The sequence below is a fragment of the Suillus subalutaceus genome (genome assembly GCF_016647625.1).
Source record: "Suillus subalutaceus strain FC151 chromosome Unknown DFJ58scaffold_59, whole genome shotgun sequence".
Taxonomy (NCBI): domain Eukaryota; kingdom Fungi; phylum Basidiomycota; class Agaricomycetes; order Boletales; family Suillaceae; genus Suillus; species Suillus subalutaceus.
In genome coordinates, this window is record NW_024540308.1 from 21,365 (window position 1) to 45,445 (window position 24,081).

Sequence of the window (24,081 nt, forward strand, 5' to 3'; positions counted from 1 at the left end):
GCAGTATTAGTACACAGGCACGGCTAACTGATGTCTGGGTGTATTACTACATAGTGCTAACTATTGTAGTACGGCACTCAGCCTGGAACTTCCGACTCGCTTCAAACATGCTCAAGTTGAACATTCAACTGTTCGCTTCTTGTTCTCTCTGCCGGTGCGTACTTCCATGGGCCAGCAGAAAAAGACAACTCAGGTCGTCGACTCGGGTGATGTCGAACCTCCCCATCGTTCAGGGCAAGCTAACACTGGTGCTGGAGGAGCGATTTCTCAGTTAAGGTGGGTAGGCAATGCTATCGCGAGTCCAGTCAAAGTGCTTAAGCTGAATGCACCAAATGACATCATCCCTCCTGATGAAATTGAAAATGTGATGGCTCCATCAAACTTGAAGAATCGGAAGAGGAAGAAAGGAACTTGTCCGAGCAAGCCAACAGTCGCACTGGTAAGTGATTCATCAATCTAATGCTGCCAGTGAGTACTATTGATACCCAAAATTTGACAGGAGACCTCAGACCCAACTGCTGCAGGTCCCACACCTGTTCTGCATGTCGCAGAACATGGAAGGTTCGGATTGCAAGACTATCCACTTCCCTCAGCATATGTCAGTTCAAAGCCGTTGCAAACTGATCAAATAGCCCAGGGATCATGCAATCCTCCTCAGCCTGATTTGACATCTCATGTCCAGCCCCCTACTCATCCTGTCAAGCCATCTGCTCATCCTGTCAAGCCATCTGCTCGTCCTGTCAAGCTGTCTGCTCGTCCTGTCAAGCTATCTGCTCGTCCTGTCAAGCCTTCTGCCCGTCCTGTCAAGCCTCCTGCTCGTCCTGTGGAGCCTCCTGCTCGTCCTGTCTAGCGCCAAGGTGCCCTTGCTTGTTTTTGTCATTCTCGCTCAAGTTCATACAGTTCCAATGTCAACTCTAATACTAGTCAACAGGAGCTATTGACAATACAGCAAGCCCTTCCAGGCGGTTCTGCTTCATCTGCCTGCAAAAGTGCCTTTGTGGATAGAAGTGACGACGAAACTGAACAGACTCGAACGGACAGGGAAATGGATGTCAAGGAAGATTTCGACATGGAGAAAAATCGGGATGCAAGCTTCGAGGGAGATTTTGATGTGGAAGAGAATTGGGACGCTAGCTTCAAAGAAGATGATGATGAGGAAGACGCTAACATTGAAGAAGACGACATCGATGCCACTATTGATGGTGAAGAGCACAAGGATTTGGACGGGGACTTATATGGTACGGTAACGGCTCCCATGGACCATGACCCATTGGATCATACCAACCGTCGCCTGGGACAAGCAGGACAATACGTCAATGACGAGGCATGAAAGCAAGCTAGCTGCCTCCAGGCCAACAGCAAGCAAGCTCCTTCACGCGCCAAAGAAGTAGTAAGTACTTATTGACTCATATATTTTATGCTATCATTATATCTTAGCCCAATATCGACTACGATCTGCTTCAGTGTCACCATTCAAATAACCATCGGCCACGTTCTCCACCACCTTCATATCTGATTGGTGTTAGTGGGCAACGAAGTAATCTGCATCCAAAGTCTAAACACCCTTGCAAAAACAATCCCTCACCAGCTGATGATGGTTCGGACCGCGATGACTACAATGTCGAATTTGAGTGTGACTCTGGTGTTCAGAGTTGCAGCACCAAGAAGAACAAGAATGCGAAGGGCACCGCCAACCCAACCACACTCGGATTCTTCCCTCCTCTTTGGGTCAGACTGCTTGACTTTGCGAAGGCCAATTTTAGACAACACCTCGCCAACGTGGCCCCATTTCCCCAACGTGAATCAGCCATTGACGACGGCGGAGTATGCGGTAAAATAATTGCGGAAGCCATTGTGGATTGGCAAGAGCAGAAGCACCAACTCAAGAAAGGTCTGTCCATCTCATATCAACTACTAGTAGCCCACTGACATGTCTATTGAGGCTACTACCCAAAATTCAAAGCAGAGATGGCTATCGTGGTATGTGCTGCTAACTTCAATAATGCTTTACTATATTTTAAAGTGTGCTAACGCAGATTTTTAACAATGCCGCAACTTTTTGAAGCAAAATAAAACAAGCCACTCTCGCCGTGGTTCCCCTGGAGTACGAACTTATCTCACAAGGAAGTACCATCACAGTCGTCAAAACCAAGGCATCCGGTCTCATCCAGCACTCGTTGTTTTCACGTGGGGCAGCCGATGCTCATGTGCACTCACAGTTGTCATCAATGGTATCATACACTAACGAAATGGTACCAGGGTCGTTCATCTAACTTCGCGCATAACGCTGTGGTGAAAGAAATAGTAGTCAGCTAGATATACCAACTAACTTACTAAATCCTAATGGGTGCGAGTGCAGTACTTCGACCCAAGGGGACTGCTATTGAAGCACTTCCTTCTAATAGTGCAAGGGAAGAGAAAGGAAGAAACTAAAATCTAAGACCTGAGATATCCGACCGACCAAAGGTCCGAGTCCGAGAATGTCCGATGCAATATGGGATACCGATGGTACACCCGACGCGAGATACTGATGGTACACCCGACACGAGATACCGATGTGAGGTGAGGAGTCCGATGCTGATGTGCAGCAGGCAAGTCTAAACCGAGGTAAGGAGAGTCCAGGTATAACTAGGTATGACGAGGTAAGACTAGGTATGGGTTGCCGACGTAAGACTACCGGTAGCGGTCCGGATCTCACAAGGCCTAGGTAAAGAAACCTTAGATAGAGTGCACATAGAGCGGTCAAGGCATGTCCGATGATAAAAGCAAGGGGGATCAATTGCACAATCAAAGACTAACTAAGGTGACTCCTACAATGGTACCAGGAATGTCCGAGGAAGGGAAGTAAGGAATAATATGAAACTCAAGTCCTATTTATCTAACTGCGTGAACGTCCGGAATCACACAGGCGAGAGTAGTAGCGAAACGCGAGGTACTCGGGTCGATATGTAATAAGGCTCGCTAGTGCTGCGGCCATGGGAATACATGTAATAATGCCTGCTGTTCGTTCAGTAACGGTAAAATAAGCTTAAAACGCACCAATGGAGATAGGTGGACATGGGCAGGACATGGGAGGATTCGGTACCGATGGAATGGAATGGTCAGCCGAGGTGCGCGATGGCCGATCTGACGAGCAAGGGACGGTTAAGACAACCCTGGCTCTTCTGCGAGAGACCGAGACCACAGATCTGTATCGGCCGAGTCGGACATAGACCGGTGCGACATAGGTGAGTCGAGTGAGTCGAGACTTTGCAAGGAAGTGGTGTATGTATGCGATGTGGATATCTAGGCTGCTTGACTCCTATAGCGAAATGGGGTTCTGCGAGCCTAGCCCGAGCTTGAACACCACAACGCGCTCTGCTGTGTTTGCCTTCGAGTATTTTATGATAGCAGCTCGAAATCCCTGTGTCAGTTTCCTGCCTTTTGGAAGACAATTCCAGACAACGCTATTATCCTGGTCACAATGATCGTGAATATCTACGTGGTACTAGTATGCTCACAGTATTTAACCGATTTTTGTTTTTAGATTCAAAATGTTCTCGACATTTATTCTAGGCATGGCCAAGCAAACACCAAGCAAACCAATATCACAGATTCGGAGGTCATCTACAAAAAGATTGCTAGCCTGTTTAAACGCGTTCAAGATGACGAGTATCATGGTCCGAAGCTACGCAAGATGCTCCAGTCTTGGGTGCAGACTGGCATGTAAGTCTCCGTCTGATTTGTTCTTACTAGTAGTACTAGTACTATCATTGACCATCAAAATAGGAACAAGGTCACTGCGAGTGATGAAGATGGCGGTGGCGGTTCTGAGTGGGAGGTTGATCTTGATTAATACTATCTTTTACCAGTCGCATACTAGACTATATCACTTTCAAATTCACAGTAGTAGTACTGTTTTTACCACAATCCGAGTTTTGAATGGAACTAGTATATTTTGTCATGCTACTACAGTCTGAGTCTGATTGTTGGTAGGATTCTATAGTAAGACATCATGGGAGGTAGTACATTTGAACCCATATATTGCTATATAACACTGTACAGCGCGAACACCAAAGTCGTGCAGTGCAGCGCTGTGTGGCACTAACCGCACTGTGCCATATTGGGTAACTGACACACAGCATGACACATTCAAAGTGCAATATGTCGTGATGTAGCTCGGCTGTGCATGGGGGGACTTCGCTGCGAACCCTGAGTGGCTGTATGGCATTGTGCGGCACTACACAATGCCGTACAGCCACTCAGGGTTTTGCTGATGCATGGCAGGCAATGTCCATCACTGAGGCACCATTGCCATATCGACCCATTCGATAGAGAGTGACAGCGAGTTGAGTCTGGACAGGTGCCTGTGCATTGTTGGAATTATTGGAAAATACTGGATGACCTTTGATTAGATCAAGCAGGACTTGAAAGGTCATTGGAGAAACATGGAGCATATGAATAAAGCAAAAGTGGTCAGATGGAGAATTTGCATATTCCCAAGCAATGTGTAGGGTGCCAGCTTTTGCCACAGGGGAGTGCTCTTGTAGATAACGAGTTTGTTGAATAGCAAGAATGCAAGATAAGTCACAGTGCAGCTGTGCTGCTGCCTCTTCGAGGGTCACGTCTGGCTGAAACAAAGTATGTAGAACCATAAACAAGAGATATGAGTGAAGGTATTGCTCGCGTGATGTTCGAAAACGGGCCATTGAGTGTGATATGTGTTTTCGGACAGTGTTAAGTTGGTTTTATTGCCTCATTTTACCACAGGCGTGTAAAACGCCAAAGCACGTGACCTCGCTGACACATCAGCAACCCGACGCGTCTTACAAGCTTACTTACCAGTACTATAACGCGCAGATCTGCAGCTCCCATTCCGTTGTCTTCGCATTACAGGATGCACCGCGCCTGTACCTGCACTTGAGGACCACTCGTAAGCACAGAAACCACTCACCAACGGAGCTCGCCGGGCCCCTTGTGTCGCCATGTCACGTCCATCAACCTCGCACTATTGTTGCTACGCGATTCCGTCGAATTTTCGTGTGCGCACACGCAGAAAGACGGAATAGTTTGTGCTTTTCTCTGTCCATAATGTACAGCTGTATATACGTGCACCCATGCAATATACATGTTTAAATTTGCTTAATTGTATGGCGAAAATGAGCTCGTGCGCCCACCCGCCCTATCCATGTAAAATTCCGCCACCGGAGCTCTCAGCCACTCGTAAAATCCCAAGATTTTACGGTAAAATAAAGTGCGGCGGGCACTTTACCCCGACTTTTCCGTTCTTTTCTTGTAAAATCCGGCAGCGCAGCACAGCAAAAAATTGCATTTCTGGTTCCCTTCCCTCAAATTTTTGCTTTAACTGTAGCCTTACATTCTCACTGCGGTTTCTGCTACTCTGAATGTTCCTAGAGGTGTGTAGTTCTTACCCTTTCATTAAATGTTGCAACGCGCCTCACACTCAGACCAGGGGCTGCCCTAACGAGGCAGTGTGACCGTTTGTCACAATCGTGTTGCTTTTTGTCCCGCACTAGCACTAGATCTAGCCGGACAGTTTGTTCAACGCCAACGGCCCTCGACACCACCCCACACAACTCAGTTCTATCGCGGTCTTGTGTACCTTCTCTGGCGAAGGGCTCCACCCTCACCAAGCCAGACCTCGGGCCTAGCGCCAAGTTCAGTTTTACATGATTCAGGAAGGATTCCGACGCTCGCTACTACTTCAGTAACATGGCTAAGTACATGATCTCTTTCGTCAATTATACATGTCCCCTGATACGTCCTTACAGGGTCTCCTTGCCTTGGTCGCTTCGCACCTTGAAACATTGTCGGCTGCGCTGCAGCGCACAGTCCACAGCTGCATATAATGTCAATGCTGCTTTGGATGCAGCGGAGCAAATAGGCTATCCCGTCAACCTTCGGTCTGCATCCACTCTTGGTGGTCTCGGTTCCTGTTTCGCCAACAATCTCGATGAGCTTCGTGATCTCTCTGCAAAGAGTTTGAGTCTGTCCCCTCACGTTCTGATTGAGCGGAGTATGAAGAGCTGGAAGGAACTCGAATACGAAGTTGTTCGTGATGGCACTGATGTAGGTTCATTTCTGCTTTGTTGTGCATTCTGAAGTTGAGTGCGTATGCTCTTAGAACACGATCATTTGCTGCAATATGGAGAATTTCAATCCTCTCGGCACACACTGGCGATTCGATTGGTGTTGCACCGTCTCAAACTCTTCCGGACGACGAATACCACATGCTTCACAGCGCTGCTATCAAGGTCATCAGGCATCTTGGTGTTGTCAGCGAGTGCAGTCATTGAGCAACTATTTGCCGCGTGATCACACACCGGTAATCATCGCTAAAGAAAATACTCACTCAAGGCTATCTGCCGCTGCAGGATAATCATCATCTTCATTTTCTCCATTCTACTACTCTCCTGGCGAGAGCACTTTCTATCATGATGTTCACTCCAATTCTAATCGCTTCTTTTATTTCATCCATTAATGCTGCAGCTATAATATCTCGTTCACAGTCCTATCCATTATCTCAGCGCAGTGTGCTTGTCATGATTTCAAAACTCGCTCCTAATTTTTAACAGAGCGACTCTTGTTAATGGCGAATTTCCTGGACCCTTGATTTCAGCGCAGAAGGTGACTGTCTGTCGACCACCTCGTCACACACTAGCGCTGACCGCATAATAGGGAGATAACTTTTCCATTTTGGTGGCCAACGAGCTCACGGATACCTCCATGTACACGGTTACTAGCGTCGTAAGCAGCACCAAATCCTCAACATTGATGTCAATTAACTTTTTAACCTTGTGTGCCACAGCATTGGCATGCCATCTACCAGAATGGGACGAGCTATGCCGACGGGACGAGCACCGTCACGCAATGCCCCATTGCGCAGAACCAATCTTATTTACAGTCTTTTTTGGCCCAGAATCAGGCAGGCACTTACTGGTATCACAGTCATTATTCTGTTCAATATGCAAGTACCACTCCAATCTTGCATACGCATCAGAGGACTGACCTGTGGAACAGTGCGATGGTCTCAGGGGAGCCCTGGTAATTTATGATCCTGACGACCCTTATGCATCCCATGTATGATGTCGACGATGGTGAGCCAGAAATTTGTTTATATTAATCCTCTGACCATCATGCGTTGTCAGAGAGCACTGTGATCACGCTTTCCGACTGGTGAGTTTTATGAATGCTGGTGATCTGCCCAACTAAAAGTAGCATCACTAGGTATCACGCAGAGGCCACCATCTTGCGCTACATCATAGGCAATGTTGCCGACTCCACGCTCATCAATGGACTCAGTCGATATGCTGGCAGATCCATGTCTGATCTAGCTGTGATCAACGTCGAGCAGGGAAAGCGGTATTGCATGCGCCTGGTTTCAATGTCGTGCGATCCCAACTTCCTGTTCTCCATCGATGGCCATAACAGGACCGTCATCGAAGCGGATGGACAGTTGACCGACCCTCTCGAGGTGGATCAGCTCCAGATTTTTGTGGGTCAACGTTACTCTGTGGTTTTGGTTGCCGATCAACCGACAGACAACTACTGGATACGCAGCCTTCCTGATACAGCCAATGCATCCTTTATTGGAGGAACAAACTCTGCTATCCTACGCTACCAAGGCGCCCTGCAGGTTGAGCTGACTACGGTCAATACTACATCCGCGAACCCATTGGTGGAGACCAATTTGCATGCTCTGATCAATCCCTCTGCTCCTGGCATTCCAGAATATGGAGCAGGCTGATATCAACCTCAACCTCGCAGTTTCCATCGACAACGTAATCTTCTACGTCAACAACGTCTCATTCGCAGCTCCCACTGTTCCTGTCCTACTCCAGATTCTCCACGTACCTCATATTCCTAATGAGCCTATTCATCCTGCACCTCCCGCACCTCCCATGCCTCCTGTATATGGCCCTATCCATTATGAAGGTGAAGTTGGTCCTCACAACTTCAACAATCCCCTCCACTATTTTGCACCTGATCCTGTACCACCTCCACCTGCACTGCCTGAACGTGGCAATATAAATGACCATGACTGGCGTCAGAGACAAGCACAAGAGGCATTTCATCGAGAGCAAGTCCAGTGTCAATTGCAACGGCAAGAAGGAGAGCATCTCCTTAGAGAAGTCCAGGAAGACCAAGCAGTCTTTCACTTGCTGCAGCAAGGGGGACACAATGCTCATCAGGCTCAGCAGCAGCTAGACGAAATGATTGCTATACATGCTCAGGATTATTGCCGCGAACAGCAGCAGGAAGCTGAATTGATGAACAATCCTCTCCCCAATTTTGTGCCTCATCCTGCACCACCTTTACATGCACCGCCTGAACCTGATTATAATCAATTTAATATTCAGTTTCAACGTGATTTTCAGGCGGAGCAGACTGAGCGCATTAGACACGACTTGCTTCAAAGACAAGCACAGGAGGACTTTCATCAACAGCATATCCAGCTACAATTGCAGCAGCAATTGCAGCAGCAATTGCAGCAGCAAGCTGAGCAACAGCAGATGCAATGGCAGATGCAGCAGCAATTCCAGCAGCAGGAAGCTGAGCAACAGCAGATGCAGCAGCAATTCCAGCAGCAGGAAGCTGAGCAACTGCAAACGCAGCAGCAACTCCAGCAGCAATTCCAGCAGCAGGAAGTTGAGCAAATCCATAGACAGGATCAGGATGTTCAGCGAGCAGGTCGACAGAAGAAAAGCGCCAACACCACCAGGAGCAAAGAGTCTGTGAGCAGGAGGAGCATCTTGAAGAGGCACTACGTGAATATAATGATCCGGTGTCTCAAGAAAACCATAATGAAGACGAGGGAAGAAGAAGAACTCAGGAGCGCCAACACCGCCAGCAGCGCGAGGAAGAGGACGAAGAAAATATCATCCAGGTGGTTCCAATCCCTGATGGAGGTCGACTGTATAATGAACCTATCGAAATTCATACTCTTGGTCCTCTTAATGTAGAGTGTCCCAACTGCTGTGCAATGCACTTTGAATGCGAAAGACTCTCCAAATCCTCCAAGCGAAACCCACGCTTTGGTATGTGCTGCTTGCAGGGCCAGGTCAACCTTCGCCCCTTTCCAGCATGGCCACGCGAGCTGCAGCAGGCATATACAAACCGAACCTTTGTCGCCAAGATTCGGCAGTACAACAGTGCTCTTGCATTAACATCGGTTGGTGTCAATATCGAGCATCAAGCTTTTCAAGGATCTGGCCCAAATGCTTTTCGTATCCATGGATCTCTCCATCACCTCATGGGCAGTCTTATACCTCCGGAAGGCCAGCAGCCTTCATATGCCCAACTCTACATCTATGATCCTGAACAAGCCACAGAAATCCGCGCCACCCGCCCTGGAAATGAAGTCCTTGATCGTGACACCCTCAGACAGCTCCATGATATGCTGTATCGAAGCCATCCCTATGCTCATCTCTATAAGCAGGCCTATCAGGTCATGCGAGAGAAGCCTCCAGAGCAGCAGACAGATATCCGTGCACGCATTCATTTCCAACAGGGAACAGATGGTCGAAGATATAATCTCCCTACTGCCAATGAAATTGCTGTGATCATTCCTGGAGATGGATCTGAGGAGGTGTCCGACAAACGTGATATTGTCTTGCGACTTCAAGGTGGTCAACTTCAGCACATCAGTCAGCTCAGCCACACATACTCAACTCTTCACTACGTTCTTCTCTTTCCTTCTGGCGAGGAGGGCTGGCATCTTGACATCCCTCTCAATGTCAATGAGGGCGGACATCAACGAGCAAAAAAAGTCACTCAGTTGCTATATTATGCCTATGGCCTTCATCCTCGCCCGGCTCACCTAGACTACAATAACATCTTTCGTGGTGGACGACTATTCCAGCAGTACGTGGTTGATGCTTGGGCCTCCATAGAGCAGAGCAATTTGAACTGGATCAGGAACAACCAAAAGCGGCTGAGGGCAGACTGCTACCGAGGCTTAACGGATAATGTTGTCAATGATGGCGTGGATGATCTGGCTCAGACAGGTCGCTCCATTATTCTTCCCTCCTCTCATACTGGGAGCCCTCGGTACATGCACCAGCTGCTTCAAGATTCCTTAGCCATTTGCCGTGCCTGCAAGAAGCCTGATCTCTTCCTAACAATGACTGCCAATGGGAGTTGGCCTGAAATCACTGAGAATCTCCTTCCAGGTAATAATTCACATTTGATGCACTGTTTATGACTTCAGCCTGACAATTTTCTTATATAGGTCAGAGCGCTGTGGACCGTCCCGACTTGGTGGCTCGCGTATTCTATCAGAAGCAACAGGCTCTTTTGAAGAAGGTTCGTAAAGGCTACTTTGGAAAGGTCGCAGGTTTGGTGTACACCATCGAATATCAAAAATGCGGTCTGCCTCATATGCACCTCCTCATCTTCCTGGAGCCAGAAGATAAGATCCGCACTACAGAGCAAATCAACTCCTTCATCTCTGCCCAAATTCCTGACAGAAATCTCCATCCACAGCTCTATCAGGCTGTGGAAAAATACATGTTGCATGGTCCTTGCACCCCAGAACGTTGCTTGGAGAATGGACAGTGCAAGAAACATTTCCCAAAGTCATTCTGTCCCCAGACCTTGATGAAGGATGATGGCTATCCGGAGTATGCGAGACCTGACAATGGTCGCACCATCCAAAAGAACCAAGATATCTTTACCAACAAAGATGTTGTTCCCCACCCCCCACAACTCCTGGTGGAATTCAACTGCCACATCAATCTGGAAGTCTGCGCCTCTATCAAATCTGTCAAATATATCCACAAGTACATCTACAAATGAAACGACCGTGCTACTTTGGAGATGAGAGGAGCAGCGGATGAAGTCAAATCATATCTCGACTCCAGATATATCAGCTCGACTGAGGCTGCATGGCGCATCTTTGAATTTTCAATGCATCTCGAATGGCCCTCTGTCTACCACTTGCCAGTCCACCTCCCAGATGAACAGATGGTGTTCTATGACCCCGAGGATGATGCCCAGGATGTTCTTGAGCGTGCAGCAGCCAAAGACACTTGCCTCACTGGATGGTTCAAAGCCAATGCCAATGAGAACTTGGTGGCAGCTGGAGCTAATGACCGCCTCTATCAGGATTTCCCCTCAAAATTCATTTGGGCCAGAAATGCGTGGAAGATACGCCAGCGTGGAATGGCCATCGGAAGGATGTATGCTGCTGCACCCAGCTCTGGAGAGCGCTTCTACCTGAGATTGCTTTTGACTGTAGTGAAAGGTATGATGTTTATGACAATTGTTATCAATCCAACTCACCATATTTTTTAAGGGGCCACCTCCTACGAGCACCTTCGGACATTTAATGGGATCATCTATGAGACTTTCAAGGAAGCATGTCAGCGCAGAGGTCTGCTTGATGACGATAATGAATGGATCCAGTGCTTGCAGGATGCCTCTCATATGTGCACTGGACATCGCATGCGCAATCTCTTTGCTATCATCCTGCTCCACTGCAACCCTACAAGCCCCGATGACCTTTGGAACTGCTTCAAGGAAAATCTCTGTGATGATCTGCGCCACCGCCTCACTCATGTTCCATTCAACATTCCTGACCCTACAGAGGAAGAGATCCATGACTTTGGTCTCTATCTTATTGATGGTGTGCTTCGCAAAAATGGAAAGTCTTTGGAAGCGATCCCTCAAATGCCTGTTTCTCAAATGGCAGCAAGATGAGGGGCCATGGAGGGCAATCAGCTCATTGCTGAGCAGCTTCAGTATAATCTGCAGGAACTTCAACAGATTGTGGAAGTAGGAGTCCCTTTGCTCAATACCGAGCAGAGGGTGGTCTTTGATGCTGTAGTCCATGATGCAATGCATCGCAATGAGGAAAGACCTGAACATGCATACTTTGTTCACAGTGCAGGTGGATGTGGCAAGACATATCTCTGCAAGCTCATTGCTTCAAAACTACGTGCTGAAGGCAAGATTGTCCTTTGTGTGGCCTCCTCTGGAATCACTTCCCTCCTCCTCCCAGGCGGACGTACAGCTCATTCACGATTCAAAGTTCCCATCCCCATTCACGAGGACAGCTCATGCAACATAAAGAAAGGAGATGTTGTCCATGAGCTTCTCAAGGCCACCTCTCTGATCATCTGCGACGAAATCCCCATGCTCCACCGACATATTCTGGAATGCCTCGACCGCACATTACGTAACCTTCTGAACGTCGATGCTGATTTTGGAGGAATAACCATTCTCTTTGGAGGAGATTTCAGACAGACCCAGCTGATAGTGCCTCATGGATCCAGGGAGCAGATAGTGGGCGCTACCTTTTGCAGATCTCGCATCTGGCCAAAGCTTCGTATCTTCCACCTCAAGAGAAATATGCGGCTTGATCAAGACCCTGCCTCTGATGAATTTGCAAAGTGGCTCCTTGAGATTGGAGCTGGTAAGGGCACAGATGGAGATGGAACTGTGACCCTCCCTAATCATATGCGCTGCGCCAACAATGATGTCCAGTCTCTCATCAATGCCCTATACTCTCCAGTTCTGCACCCTGGCCATCCTCCCGTGAATGATTCCTTCTTCCTGGAACGTACCATCCTGTCTGCAAAGAACACTGATGTGGATGAAATCAACACCACCATTCTCGAATCATTCCCTGGAGATAAAGCAGTCTTCACCAGCGCAGACTCAGTCACTGAGAGGGACTATGACTACATCCCCATAGAGTTCCTTCACACTCTCACCCCATCAGGCTTCCCTTTGCACAAATTGGAGGTCAAAACAGGTGTTCCTCTGATGCTGTTGCGCAACTTGAACCCCTCTGAGGGCCTCTATAATGGAACTCACATGATCCTCCTGTCTTGGACCACGCGTGTCCTTAGGTGTCGCATTCTTAGGGATGGAGTCAATGCAGCTCACCAAAATGATCAGGACACAGTGCTGATCCCTCGCATGACCCTGGATGCCACATCTGAGGACAACCCTATTCCTCTCAAGTGTCGACAATTCCCCGTTCGTCTGGCATTTGCTATGACAATCAACAAGGCGCAAGGTCAGAGTGTCAAGCATGTTGGCCTTAATTTGCGCACTCCTGTCTTTAGTCATGGACAACTCTATGTGGCTTTGTCTCGCTGCACTCACCCAGACAGTGTGCGTGCTATCTTTCCAGAGCATGAAGAAGGCTCAAAAACAACAAATGTAGTGTATAAAGAAGTGCTTAGAGGCCTTACAGATCCCATTGATGATTGATGTGCATATCATGTACTTTTATATAGAGAAATGACTGATGCTTATGTGTTGTGTACTTTTACGTGGTGTAGTAGATTGTACTTTTAGTTTTGTGAAAATGCTGCTAAAAAATGTAATTTTTTCAAAGTCCACTATGATTATTATTAGTAAGTCAAGGTGCTGCAGGCACCTCCCAAAGGAGCGCAAAGCACTCCTTTGGCTTCCTGTGCCGAAGGCACAGTGAGTATTTAGGATGAAGCTGAGGCCAGGAAGCTAAAAAGGAGCGCAAAGCGCTCCTTTTGCTTCCTGTGCCGAAGGCACAACAGGTGTTGGAACTAGTCCATATGCATGGGGTAAGTTCTCCCTGACTTCGATGGCATGGTCTGGCTGGTACTGATGCGAGCATTAGCATTCCTTCAGCTGTCGTACAGAGCGTGGGCAACAGCAGCTTCAATTACACGAACCCAGTTACGTCGCGATGTCGTAAGCGCTGGCAGTCTAGGGCAACAAATGGTGATACGATGGGTGACATTCCACACACTAGTCTCTTTTTTCGAGTCATCTCCATTGCTGTCCTTCCTCGTAGATTTGTTTGCTTGTTTGCTGTCGTAGATCACACGCTGGGTGGGACTCAAATTCGATTTGATTGCAAAGCGACGCAGAACAGAATGAAACACACCGACGAGAAAGGTCTGTGAAGAGGAAATCCGGCGGAACCCGAAGGTCACATGGACGGCATCACGTGACCGTAAAACCGCGTAAAATCCTCGACTAAGTGTAGTCAGTTATCATTGATTATATAATACATTCATTCAAGTACAAAACGGGAAGTGGTATATGGGTAAGGGGGGTCGTGGGCGTAGGCGTTGGGCGTGGGCGCCCAACTTTGAACGTCCCTATTTAATCTGGTGGTACCTGGCCTGTCTGATGGATCTGTTCCCCGGTGTTGCGATATGATATGGCAAGCGCTTGCCATATCTAGATTTTGGACTTTTGGTGATGATCTAGCACGAACACTAGATCATTATAACCCCCACATATTGTCAAGATACGACTATCGACGTCACTCTTGTACGTACTCTTTCTTTCCTTTTACACACGCAATTACTTTTCACTACACGCCTTATACACGTTCCCCTTTGATTCTCCGTCTCAATCATAGTATTAATACCTCTCCCCGTTGAATATCGTTCTCCAGTCGTTTCACTGAATCTCAAGCCTTCGTTCTCATTCGTCGTTCCTAGTCCGAGCTTCTCCGATTCTTGATACATATCGCACTCGCTCTCACCCATCTCTCGAATATGACCATAGTCTCAAATAATCCCAGTCGGTGGATAATCAGTACGAATTTTTTTTTCAGCTATTGTATAAGTGCGTCGTATCAGTTGGTGATATCTCGATCTAACATTGACTTGCGGTTTCGCAGTTGCTGCCGGCGTGGTGGTGGTATACGATTGGGGTGAGCAGGACAGTGTTCGAAAACCGCGCATATTCTCATCATATTTCCAGTCCTAACACTTGGACAAGAGGTACGTCAGTGCTATTGCCGGAGTAGCCAACTTGCTGAGAATGGTGTCATAGATTGAACTGATCTGGGTGAGTGACAGAGCCCCATATTCGAGTCAGAAGAAAAACAGGCGAATATAATGAATTCGCGACAGAGGCAACGCTGGTCTCTCATGACTGTTATGTATTTGGTTGTTCGTACCTCATATTATGTAGCCTGGTTGGCAAGTTATGCTGACTCCAAAATGATCTAGATACGCTTATATTGGAATACCATATTCTGTGTATGTGTTTGAGCCCAACAAGTTGGCACTGTACTAATAGCCCATCTCTCATTATCAGTATCAGCGTTCTGGGTATGTCTCCTATGCACTGTATTCGATTATTCTGACCCGTGGCACACAGTAAATGTGCCATTGGTCTCTCTGACAGATGCAGTGAGTATTCCGCATCATCTCATTCCCATCCAATGAATACACTCATACATAGGGGTGAGTGAGATTCTGAACATTGAACTAGGATCAACATAATGACTCGACAGGTGTGAGTTGGAGCGTTTGATACTAGTACGAGGTGATCACTGATTGCGTGCTTCAGGTGATATTATGAACTACACAATAAATGGCATAAATGTGATCGTAATTGCCATGCTGGATGGTGAGCTGCAATATCTCAGTGATATTGACGCGACTGAAATGCGATGCAAGTCATCATGATTGCTCGGTTACATGCCATGTATCAGCGATCTAGGAGGATGCTTATCGTCCTTGTTGTCATCTTCCTGGCTGTTAACATCGCCTGCGGAGTACTCGCGGCAATAGTACTCAAGGATATGGTAGGGGGTAAGCTTTACTTGTTGACTTGAAAAACACCGCTCATTGGACAATCACCAGAGGAGCTGATGCTCTCTGGAACGTATATGTGCGACTTTCAATATGAGGGGGATGTCCATCTTCTGATTTCAAAGATTTGGACGCTCAACACTGTTTGGGAGGTCCTTGCACTCTGTCTTTCAGTCTGGATTGCTATGAAACATTTCTGTGACCTGCGACGATTCGGCCCATCGACAGGATCGACCCTTGGGGACTGTTTCACAGTGCTGATAAAATCTCACGTGCTTTATTTTGCAAGGTGAGCTTGTAATGTGAATGTACTTATCTGTCTACTCAAATCCCACACGTGCTAGCTTTCTTTGTGTCTCCTGCCTCCAACTTATCTATCTCTCCCCATCGCGCTTGGTACGCTGACCTGTCGCTGACATCTACTTGTGACCACTGCTCATCATTTCTGTAGAATCCAAATTCTATGGGAGTTGAGATACTCATGGGTGCTATTGATATTTTATTGGGCGTGCAGTTGTTTGTGCTGGGGCCCCGCCTCATCCTTAGCGTTCGAGAATATCATGCAAAAATCGTGGCCAACTCCGACGCAGAAATTAGCATGAATTCGATTGTCTTCCAGGAGCATGTGCAAATATCAACTAGCAGTACTGTGTAGAGAAATGCTTGCCGAGTGTTCTGCAGGGAGGAGAAATGTGGTCAAGGATCTGTCATGCTATTTATTTAAGTTATGCTGTTTCAAAGTGTATTTGAGACGAGGCTTATGTAGACAAACTCATTTCTTGTTGTATCACTATTGGAAGTCAGTGAACCGCCAGTTCACACTTGCACCAAGTGGCAAGCTGAAATTATCCACCGGAACGTCGAGCAACCAACCCAGGTTTGAGGCTCAGACAGCTGATTCTACGTGTTTACGGAGTTCTGCTGTCTGAGCACACAGATGATGAAAAAGTGACTGAGAGGCATGAACCCCGGATGGCTGTAACTCATTGGTGCTCAGAGGTGTATCCATCCATCTGGGCCACGGTGAAGGAATAGGAATGAATCGCGCGGACTTGTGGTTCGACTGTATGCCTCTATCATGAATGAGCATGACAAAGAGATGAGGTGTGCTGAGCGAGGAGTAGAGAATTAGAGAATCGGGGCTCACTATTAATGAGACCTCGACCACGAGATTCTGAGATTGCATCCATATGTACGTTGGTCGGAGCCGCGCCATCGTAATGCTCCGCCAATGCGACTGCAAATTGTGCGTCGGGTTTGCGTCCTTGCAATGATCTGTTGGAACTCATCCTGCTAAGCACGACCGTCAAAGCAAAGTACCGATCGAGATACATACATATATCCATCATTTTGACCGAATAAATGGAACGCCAGGGCGCCGGCAAGTAGAAGTAGTGTATCTGAGCTGAGACAGGTGATGGTCCCAAGGGTTCCGCAGCATAATCAGACTCGGACTCTCGCTTTCACTCGCGGACTGTCGGGGTATATTCATACCTGAGGCCTGAGTTGTACGTAGCGTAGATGGCCAAATACATGTCGTCGTCACACTTTGTAGCTAGTGGCCACAAGCTAAATTCTTAAGTTCGGTCTCGCCTCGGTCCATCTCGCAGTTCCAACGTTCATGTCGCACACACCCGAGCTCAATTGTTGATACAAAGGGGTGTTCGATTATGGCCGGATGACAGACAAAGTCCAATCCTGTACAAAATGAACGCACAACGGATCCGAAGAGTAGGACGATCAGATAGGCTAGATAAGGTTTCGGTTAGACACACAAAATTGAAGGGAGGGCAGGCAGGCGTACTTGTTGAGAGAATATATCAAATGCACCAGGAATCAGATACCCCATTTTCCCACCACTCCAAGGTTTTGCGGCTGGCTTCTGTTTGATTCGGTCTAGTTTATCTAAATCAAATGGATTCCCAGGGACGCGATACAACAGAGTTTGGTTTTGAACCTACATGGTTGGCTCAAGGCGTGCCTGAGAAGCCATTTGGTAGTCGTTGAATGGACTCATCGCCGATAGCCCTTCTCCACACTGTCTACCTTCGATGGCGCCTGTGAGTAGATCGAGTCCTTTCTGCTGAATGACCGAGGGCCGTAAATAAGAGCAAACGTGCCAGACGCGTGCCCACCCGATATCATCCATCAGCAGGCAGCAGTAATGTGTCGTGCATGAAAGGTGAAAGTTGGCTGTCGATGTCCTCGGTAGGGATCATTGTGATCGGGGTCGTATCAGCTCATCGGATATCCAGGGGCCCATTCTCGTTGCGGGTGTTGCTGGCAAGATATCGCTGAACGATGTGTGTTCAAGCATGATTCAACCATATCGAGAATGAGGTTTAAAACAGAGATTTACGAGTTGAGTATATGCCTCTGTCTTGTCACAAATGAATGCGCGCTGTAAGGAGATAGAAGTGCTGAGTGGGGAGTAAAGAAGAGAACTGAAGTCGCAAGGCGTGAAGCGCACCTAGAAAAGGGCGCAGACCATGATATTCTGACATCCCTACTTTAATCAGATCGCACTGGCTCTATCGTGTAAAGCAAAAGAAGACGCAAGAGGGAGCCGTGAAACCCCAAATGGCTGACAATGTGTCATATCGGCAAGAACGCCTGTCCACCATCATCTTCCATCTGTGCCGCAGGAAAGGAGTGCCGAATCGTGTGCGAAGGGTAGAAGTAGGGTGTCGACGTCCTGGAGACCACTAGTGAATTAATTGGGTGTCGATCATCTGATTGAACCAACCCATCGCTGACCACTGTCAGATAGTCATGTCGTCGACGACAATCGACTGTGTTCAACCATGATTTAACGATACGGAGTATGATAGTTTTCAAAAAAAACTCACGGTTCGAGTATTTCCATCTATCACGGATGCGCATGGCAAGGATATGCGATGTGCTGAGCGGGGACTAAAGAGCACTTGACGAAGTATCACTAAGGCAGCCGTTGTCTGAAGACAAAACACTGTGCAATCATCCATCTGGGCTGGGCATGTGGAATGTGACGTGAAAGTTCTGTCAACCAGGAAAAAGTAAAAACAGCGTGCCTGAGCTCGTACAGTTGATAGCCCCAAGGATTTTTCGAGATCTATCATCTATCTGAGCACAACGAAGGAAGGAGGAGAAGTGACCGTGATGAGTAGAAGCCCAAATTGTTGATAACACAGCGGCTCCGGTTCGCAGGACACAACCACTGTGACATCTACCATCTGGACGTGACTCGGGCGAATGGGGAAATCATAATTGTGAAAATGAATAAAGTGTGAGGGAAATAACGGATGGGGTGCGAGGAGCTAGAGAGAACGAGTAGCGTTGAACTAATGGCAATGATTCGTGAGGCCTGGGAGTGAAAGCCCTACTAAGTCAATGAGTCTGCTTCCTAGTCAACCGGTCATCACCATATTACCCATCTGGGTTGTTCGTATGAATGGAGTGCGAGGTGCTGGGTCGCGAGGAGTCAGAGCATATCCTAGAAGAAAGTCTACGGAAGATGCTGTAGTGTTGATGAAGATACGACAAGAAATGGAATGATGAACGCAAAACGTGGCAGTTGAAGATGCCATCACAGTACTATGGGCCCTTTGTCCCAAGTAAACTCGTTTGCACAGGAAGTAATTACGTGCAGACGGGCAGAGAGTGGGTGCGAGTGCGATAGTACTAGTGGCTCCAAACCATCGGTGGGTGTGTAAGATAGTTGGGCCGGCCCAATCTGTCCAATTTCAAACTCCTCGCTTCACCTGCCAAATTTCTCCGAGATCGACCAGTCTGACTTACTATCAGGACGAGAAAGGCCGAGGCGAGACGCGGAGCGACAACCACAACGGACTATCAAAACAGACGACGTTAGCAAGACCGGTAGGTACAACATTGAAGCTATACCTATCAAAACAGACGAGCGCAAGACTAAAGAAAGGAAAAAGGAGAAGTGCGGTGTACTAACTAGTAAGGAATACCAAAAAGGAAACTGAAAAACGTTGTTCATGTAACATCTCAAAGACGTAGTCCAGACTGGTCACGAGTCTACTAGTAGTCTTTGATACTGAAAATGGTAACTTCAAGTTAGAGGTTAACTTTCATCCGGTGAGAACAAGACAGTTCGTCAAGTTGGGACCGAGGACTTATGGTGTTGCTGTTACAGGCTATCAGTGGGGGTGCTCAGTACAAACGAGTTTCCTAGCGGCTTAGCCTACTACTAAAGGGGACAGCAAGGCCCCGTCTGTTCTATCGAATACGTCGGTGTCTGGTAACCTGTCATCATTCGAACCTTTCTCGGTCCCTTCGAACGACTTCAAACCCCGGTGTCGGGTAACCTGTTATCATTCGGACCTTTCTCGGTTCCTTCGAACGACCTCAAACCCTGAGCAAAAAAATCCGGACTGATAACACTATCAACTCTTCTAAGTACTGGCGGCTGTCCTGTTAGTATGCAGTATGGCATCGACTTAGTGAGTAAGATAGATGTGAGCATGTCCTGTATTTGTGTCGCTAAAAGCAATCTCATATTACGACGTAATCAACGTCTAAAGGACTCACGGATGAGCATCGGTTCTCTCACGCGGCCCCAAACGAAGGCGCGAGCTTGCCATCAGTCCACTTGATTGGCAAACTTGCTCTATTGATTACGATTCACAAACTATCCAAGTCACGCGTATCAAGGAGAAGCACTGGACCCTGGAACGGTGAACTCGACTCAGTGGTAGCGGACAAGTCTTGCCTAATAGGACTCGTTCGTGCCGAATGGTGATTGAAAAAAGTCTTCCGTGACACGAATCCATTCACTATAAAGACTGACGATCTTGCACCTATGTGTTCCTCATCTCGACGTTCACAATATGAATCCGACGACCGCTGTTATGTTTCCTACTGTCGCCCACACGACCAATTCTGACTCCGAGCCCGCACAATTCATTTTACCTGACCTCATCAATGATTGTCACTATCCCTTGCGACAGAACCCTCACCGTGATGCGGTGTCCCGCGCAACTAATCAATGGCTTGTTGACGTAGGGCAACTTGTAGAGCCCGAGATCAGGGGGTATCTTGATGCGGACATAGGCGGATGTGCTGCCGTTTGCTATCCTGATGCAGATGCTTTCCATCTCCAAGTCTGCGCTGAATGGCTTATCTGGGCATTCATTGTGGACGATTGGATGGAGTGTGGTGTCGCCGATGTACAGGAAGTGCATGAATACTTCAATCTTGCAATCCGCGATCCCATCAATTTTGACACGGAACAGTCTGGTGCAAAGATGTGCAAATCGTACGAATTTTTTCTACATCGCATACACTCTTTCTGAAAGTCGTTCTGCTGTTAGGTTTTCCAGCGGCTTTAGGAAAACTGCCGGCCCCGGCTGCACAGAGCGGTTTTATCCGCACGATGGGATTGTTCTTCGCTGCTGTGGCTAAGAATTTGGACGACCGTGCTAAAGGACATATGTATAATTTGCAATCTTTCCTCACCCTGAGGCGAAATCTAATCGGGACGAAGCCCTGCTTTGCCCTCGTCGAATTTGTAGCGGTAATTGATCTTCCCGACGAGGTTGTGTCGCATCCAGTTGTCATGGCCTTGGAGGAAGCGGCCCTAGATTATGCTATTTGGTCCAACGTAATTCTGTTTTGTCGTTGAACGCTTGGGCACCGCTGACATTACCGCTAACAGGATGTTTTCTCATACAACAAGGAGCAATCTCGCGGTAGCGCACCCTGGGAAAACATAGTTGCCGTGACCATGTACGATCGAGGATTAGACCTACAAGGCGCCATGGACTACGCTGGCCAGATGTGCAAAGATGCCATCCAGCGCTTTGAATCCAACCGCGTTATCCTCCCCTCGTGGGAAGAAGAGGTTGACAGGCAGGTGGCTATCTACGTCGAAGGGTTGCAGAATGTAATGGTTGGCTCGCTTAACTGGTACCCTGATTGCCCTCGCTATGTTGGCAAGGATGGACATGCTATCAAGCGGGACCGGATCGTCAAGCTGCTCCCAAAAAGGCCCTTACTATAGAGCCTAACACCTAGGGCATGGCTTCTGAAGGTGTGATTGGTTCTACTTTTGTCACTGACTGCGCGATTCTTATGACTGGCTTAGTAGAACATTAGTACATGATTCACGCGCACTTCCCACACAGACATGAAAGTTTTGCTTTGGTTGCATAATACATGACATCTCGCCTTCCTTGCTTCTGTCCTTCGTGGTTTCAACTTCTCGTTCAGCTCCTTACGTGTAACACTTCCATCTGTCTTTTGTATCACCAGTGTGAGCGCAATAAAAGGAATGATGGACGAGCGATATTTTGACGTCGGCTGTTTGTTTTGGTAGTTCCTACTTACGAAGTCGAGATCTAAGAAGTCTTGGAAGCACTCGGGCAGATCTAGATTGATCGGGGTGAAAAGAATCCGCGGAATAGAAATCTCAATCGATTTGGGCGCGTCGACATGTCATTCTCGAAAACGTGACATCTAATCGATCGTGGTGATCCTTATCAGATCTATCGATATGGATTTGTCGGGCTAAGAGTGAGCACTATCTAGCTATTGCATAGACATCCTCAAGCTGGATGATATGGTTGCTGTAAGCGCCAAACAGAAATGTCTTGTATTGTCGTTCCTCCACGAAGTACGCCCAGCCACGGTTGAGCCCAGGGTCCATTTGATCCGAAGAAACATTCTTGCGTGCCAGATGGAAGTTGGCGTCAATCGCGAGAAACAAGGCATATAACCAGCTGGATAACATTGATCAGCGCAATTCTAACAATACAGGTTGAAGCCCATACCGAGTTTCTGACGGGGCACTCTCCCAGTTCTCAGGAAGATTCTTACCAGGCTGAGGACAAGCTGGACACAAGACGGCAGATGAGCCTTGCTCTGTTGCTCCAGTACCTGCGGGATCGTGTCCCCGTCCAAAGTGTTTGAGCAAAGTGATGTTTCGCCATTCCCGTATCATTCGAAGTAGAGAGTCATAACGATCCTATCATTGAGTGTCAGATATTTACAAAACCGCAAATGAAAGCTATCTCACTTTCACAATGACCACCCCTCTATTGTGAGTAAGACGCGTTAAGGTCTGCCAATATTCAAACGTGGAGACCTTAGATTCGAATGAAAGAATGTAAAAATGTCGAAGAAGCTTGAATGTTGCTGCGGTTTTCAGCTCTAGGACTGTTGCAGGGAACCATCGAATGCGAAGCAGCTGGGTGGTGGGACTTTGAGCGGTCTCTGCACCCGCAGAAGTCTAAACTGACTTCATGAATGCCATTCACGTGGAGTACGACGAAATCCTGGCAAGCAGCTGGGTTGTAGCAGCGCTCTTGGGTGGGGTGTCCCAGTTGAATTCACAGTCCGAGAGATTTGAGTGTGACATCGTGAAAAAAACGTGTCCTTCCAATGCTAAGAGATGTTCAATGATAATTTTTTTGAAAACGTTCAAGCGGCTTACCTTAATCCTGTGCAATGGATGCTCATGGTGCCTTTCCACGGTGCATGACTGACAGTATAGCTCGGTGCCAAAACAATCCTCGCAACGAAATTCAGCTGGCAAAGAGCAGCCATAAGTTCCATGGCAAGTGGCTTGAGATATAAAGTCTCCGCGTCCTTCCAATCTTAACATCTCCAGGATAAATGCATCTTGTTCGGGAAGCCATGATGCGAGTGGATAATCCTGCACAAAATTAATTCACAAATCCAAATTTTCAGTGTGCTTGTGACTTACCCCTGCAGTGCGTTTTCACTTTCTAGTAGGCTCGATGTTGGTATCTTCTAAGTAGTTTTCATGTGCACCATCCACGATGTTGAAATCTAAGTCATCGAAAGATTGAGGATCACACACTGGTAAATCTTGATGTTCCATGCTTGCGGATGCTTAACCTTCAAAATATTTGACTCGTGCAGATAGTCTACTGCAACTTGTATCCTGGGTCTGAGTGAATGAAGTGTGTTTGTGCTTGTAGGTTGACGGCTGAGAAGCTTCCTCTCTCTCTGTCGTGGCTGAGGCAAGTTGACAAGACTGTTCAAGTTCTCGATTAAGAACATAAAATTTCTCCCGCATGTCTTTGTTGTACTGTCGTCGACATTTGCTAACCATGATCGTTGGAATGTGGTGGGTAGATGTATTGCTAGTAAACACGAGGCAAACGCAAGTCGGTCATACACTAGTACATCCGTGTGAACATGACTCAAACACGGAGGTTTTTCTGATACATTAACTCCTCTGATGAGTGAGCAATGCAAAGTTCTGAAACTCCCCCCCAGTGAATCAAATAATCAATATCTTCAAGATATGCAACCATGGTGCTGAGAAATCGAGACACTGAGTTAGCTGTACGAAACTCATCCGAGATTGGGCCACAAAAATTAAGGATTTGATCTTGCACACGAATTGTGCGATTTAGAATATCTTGAACCTTGAGCATCATGTTTGAGATAATGGTGACATCACCATTATCACCATGGTCATCGGTGTATTTGATGCTTTTGACGTATTGAAGGAAGTTGTCCTCGACAAATTTCTGGGGTTCATGACCATCGGTCAATG

The 24,081-nt window shown here is 47.5% G+C and overlaps 9 protein-coding genes across 9 annotated transcripts; 7 read left to right on the top strand and 2 right to left on the bottom strand.

Moving 5' to 3' along the window:
* Positions 1-166: 166 nt before the first annotated feature.
* On the top strand, positions 167-3,835 carry DFJ58DRAFT_728407 (uncharacterized protein; the record flags this gene model as incomplete). Its single annotated transcript, XM_041385591.1, has 7 exons — positions 167-439; positions 500-844; positions 932-1,312; positions 1,438-1,891; positions 1,943-1,980; positions 3,527-3,705; positions 3,769-3,835. 7 exons carry the CDS (start codon positions 167-169, stop codon positions 3,833-3,835), a joined length of 1,737 nt encoding a protein of 578 aa, XP_041243435.1.
* A 1,877-nt stretch (positions 3,836-5,712) lies between these two features.
* DFJ58DRAFT_728408 (carbamoyl-phosphate synthase L chain, ATP binding domain-containing protein) lies at positions 5,713-6,296 on the top strand (the record flags this gene model as incomplete). Its single annotated transcript, XM_041385592.1, has 2 exons — positions 5,713-6,051; positions 6,105-6,296. The coding sequence occupies 2 exons, from the start codon at positions 5,713-5,715 to the stop codon at positions 6,294-6,296; spliced, it is 531 nt and encodes a 176-aa protein (XP_041243436.1).
* Positions 6,297-6,575: 279 nt separating this feature from the next.
* Positions 6,576-7,112, top strand: DFJ58DRAFT_401873 (laccase). Its single transcript, XM_041380218.1, has 4 exons — positions 6,576-6,627; positions 6,679-6,747; positions 6,809-6,965; positions 7,019-7,112. Coding segments are annotated over exons 2-4 (180 nt in total). The 5' UTR covers positions 6,576-6,627; positions 6,679-6,726; the 3' UTR covers positions 7,021-7,112.
* Positions 6,609-7,851, top strand: DFJ58DRAFT_401876 (Cupredoxin). Its single transcript, XM_041380219.1, has 4 exons — positions 6,609-6,967; positions 7,021-7,097; positions 7,149-7,176; positions 7,228-7,851. The coding sequence occupies exons 2-4, from the start codon at positions 7,052-7,054 to the stop codon at positions 7,745-7,747; spliced, it is 594 nt and encodes a 197-aa protein (XP_041243438.1). The 5' UTR covers positions 6,609-6,967; positions 7,021-7,051; the 3' UTR covers positions 7,748-7,851.
* A 599-nt stretch (positions 7,852-8,450) lies between these two features.
* DFJ58DRAFT_636908 (uncharacterized protein) lies at positions 8,451-9,808 on the top strand (the record flags this gene model as incomplete). Its single annotated transcript, XM_041381296.1, has 2 exons — positions 8,451-8,648; positions 8,723-9,808. Coding segments are annotated over 2 exons (1,284 nt in total), but the record flags the coding sequence as incomplete, so codon positions are not given.
* Positions 9,809-13,539: 3,731 nt separating this feature from the next.
* On the top strand, positions 13,540-13,863 carry DFJ58DRAFT_401877 (uncharacterized protein). The gene has a single exon (XM_041380220.1). It carries the CDS (start codon positions 13,579-13,581, stop codon positions 13,810-13,812), a length of 234 nt encoding a protein of 77 aa, XP_041243440.1. The 5' UTR covers positions 13,540-13,578; the 3' UTR covers positions 13,813-13,863.
* A 2,399-nt stretch (positions 13,864-16,262) lies between these two features.
* DFJ58DRAFT_790462 (uncharacterized protein) lies at positions 16,263-16,952 on the bottom strand (the record flags this gene model as incomplete). Its single annotated transcript, XM_041390270.1, is given in 4 exon segments — positions 16,263-16,448; positions 16,460-16,621; positions 16,696-16,812; positions 16,881-16,952. Coding segments are annotated over 3 exon segments (279 nt in total), but the record flags the coding sequence as incomplete, so codon positions are not given.
* Positions 16,953-20,383: 3,431 nt separating this feature from the next.
* On the top strand, positions 20,384-21,555 carry DFJ58DRAFT_841797 (isoprenoid synthase domain-containing protein; the record flags this gene model as incomplete). The annotated part of the gene is made up of 3 exons (XM_041392752.1): positions 20,384-20,792; positions 20,876-21,156; positions 21,211-21,555. 3 exons carry the CDS (start codon positions 20,384-20,386, stop codon positions 21,553-21,555), a joined length of 1,035 nt encoding a protein of 344 aa, XP_041243442.1.
* A 588-nt stretch (positions 21,556-22,143) lies between these two features.
* On the bottom strand, positions 22,144-23,169 carry DFJ58DRAFT_613110 (uncharacterized protein; the record flags this gene model as incomplete). The annotated part of the gene is made up of 5 exons (XM_041380917.1): positions 22,144-22,273; positions 22,325-22,518; positions 22,570-22,764; positions 22,793-22,855; positions 22,924-23,169. Coding segments are annotated over 5 exons (828 nt in total), but the record flags the coding sequence as incomplete, so codon positions are not given.
* Positions 23,170-24,081: the final 912 nt, after the last annotated feature.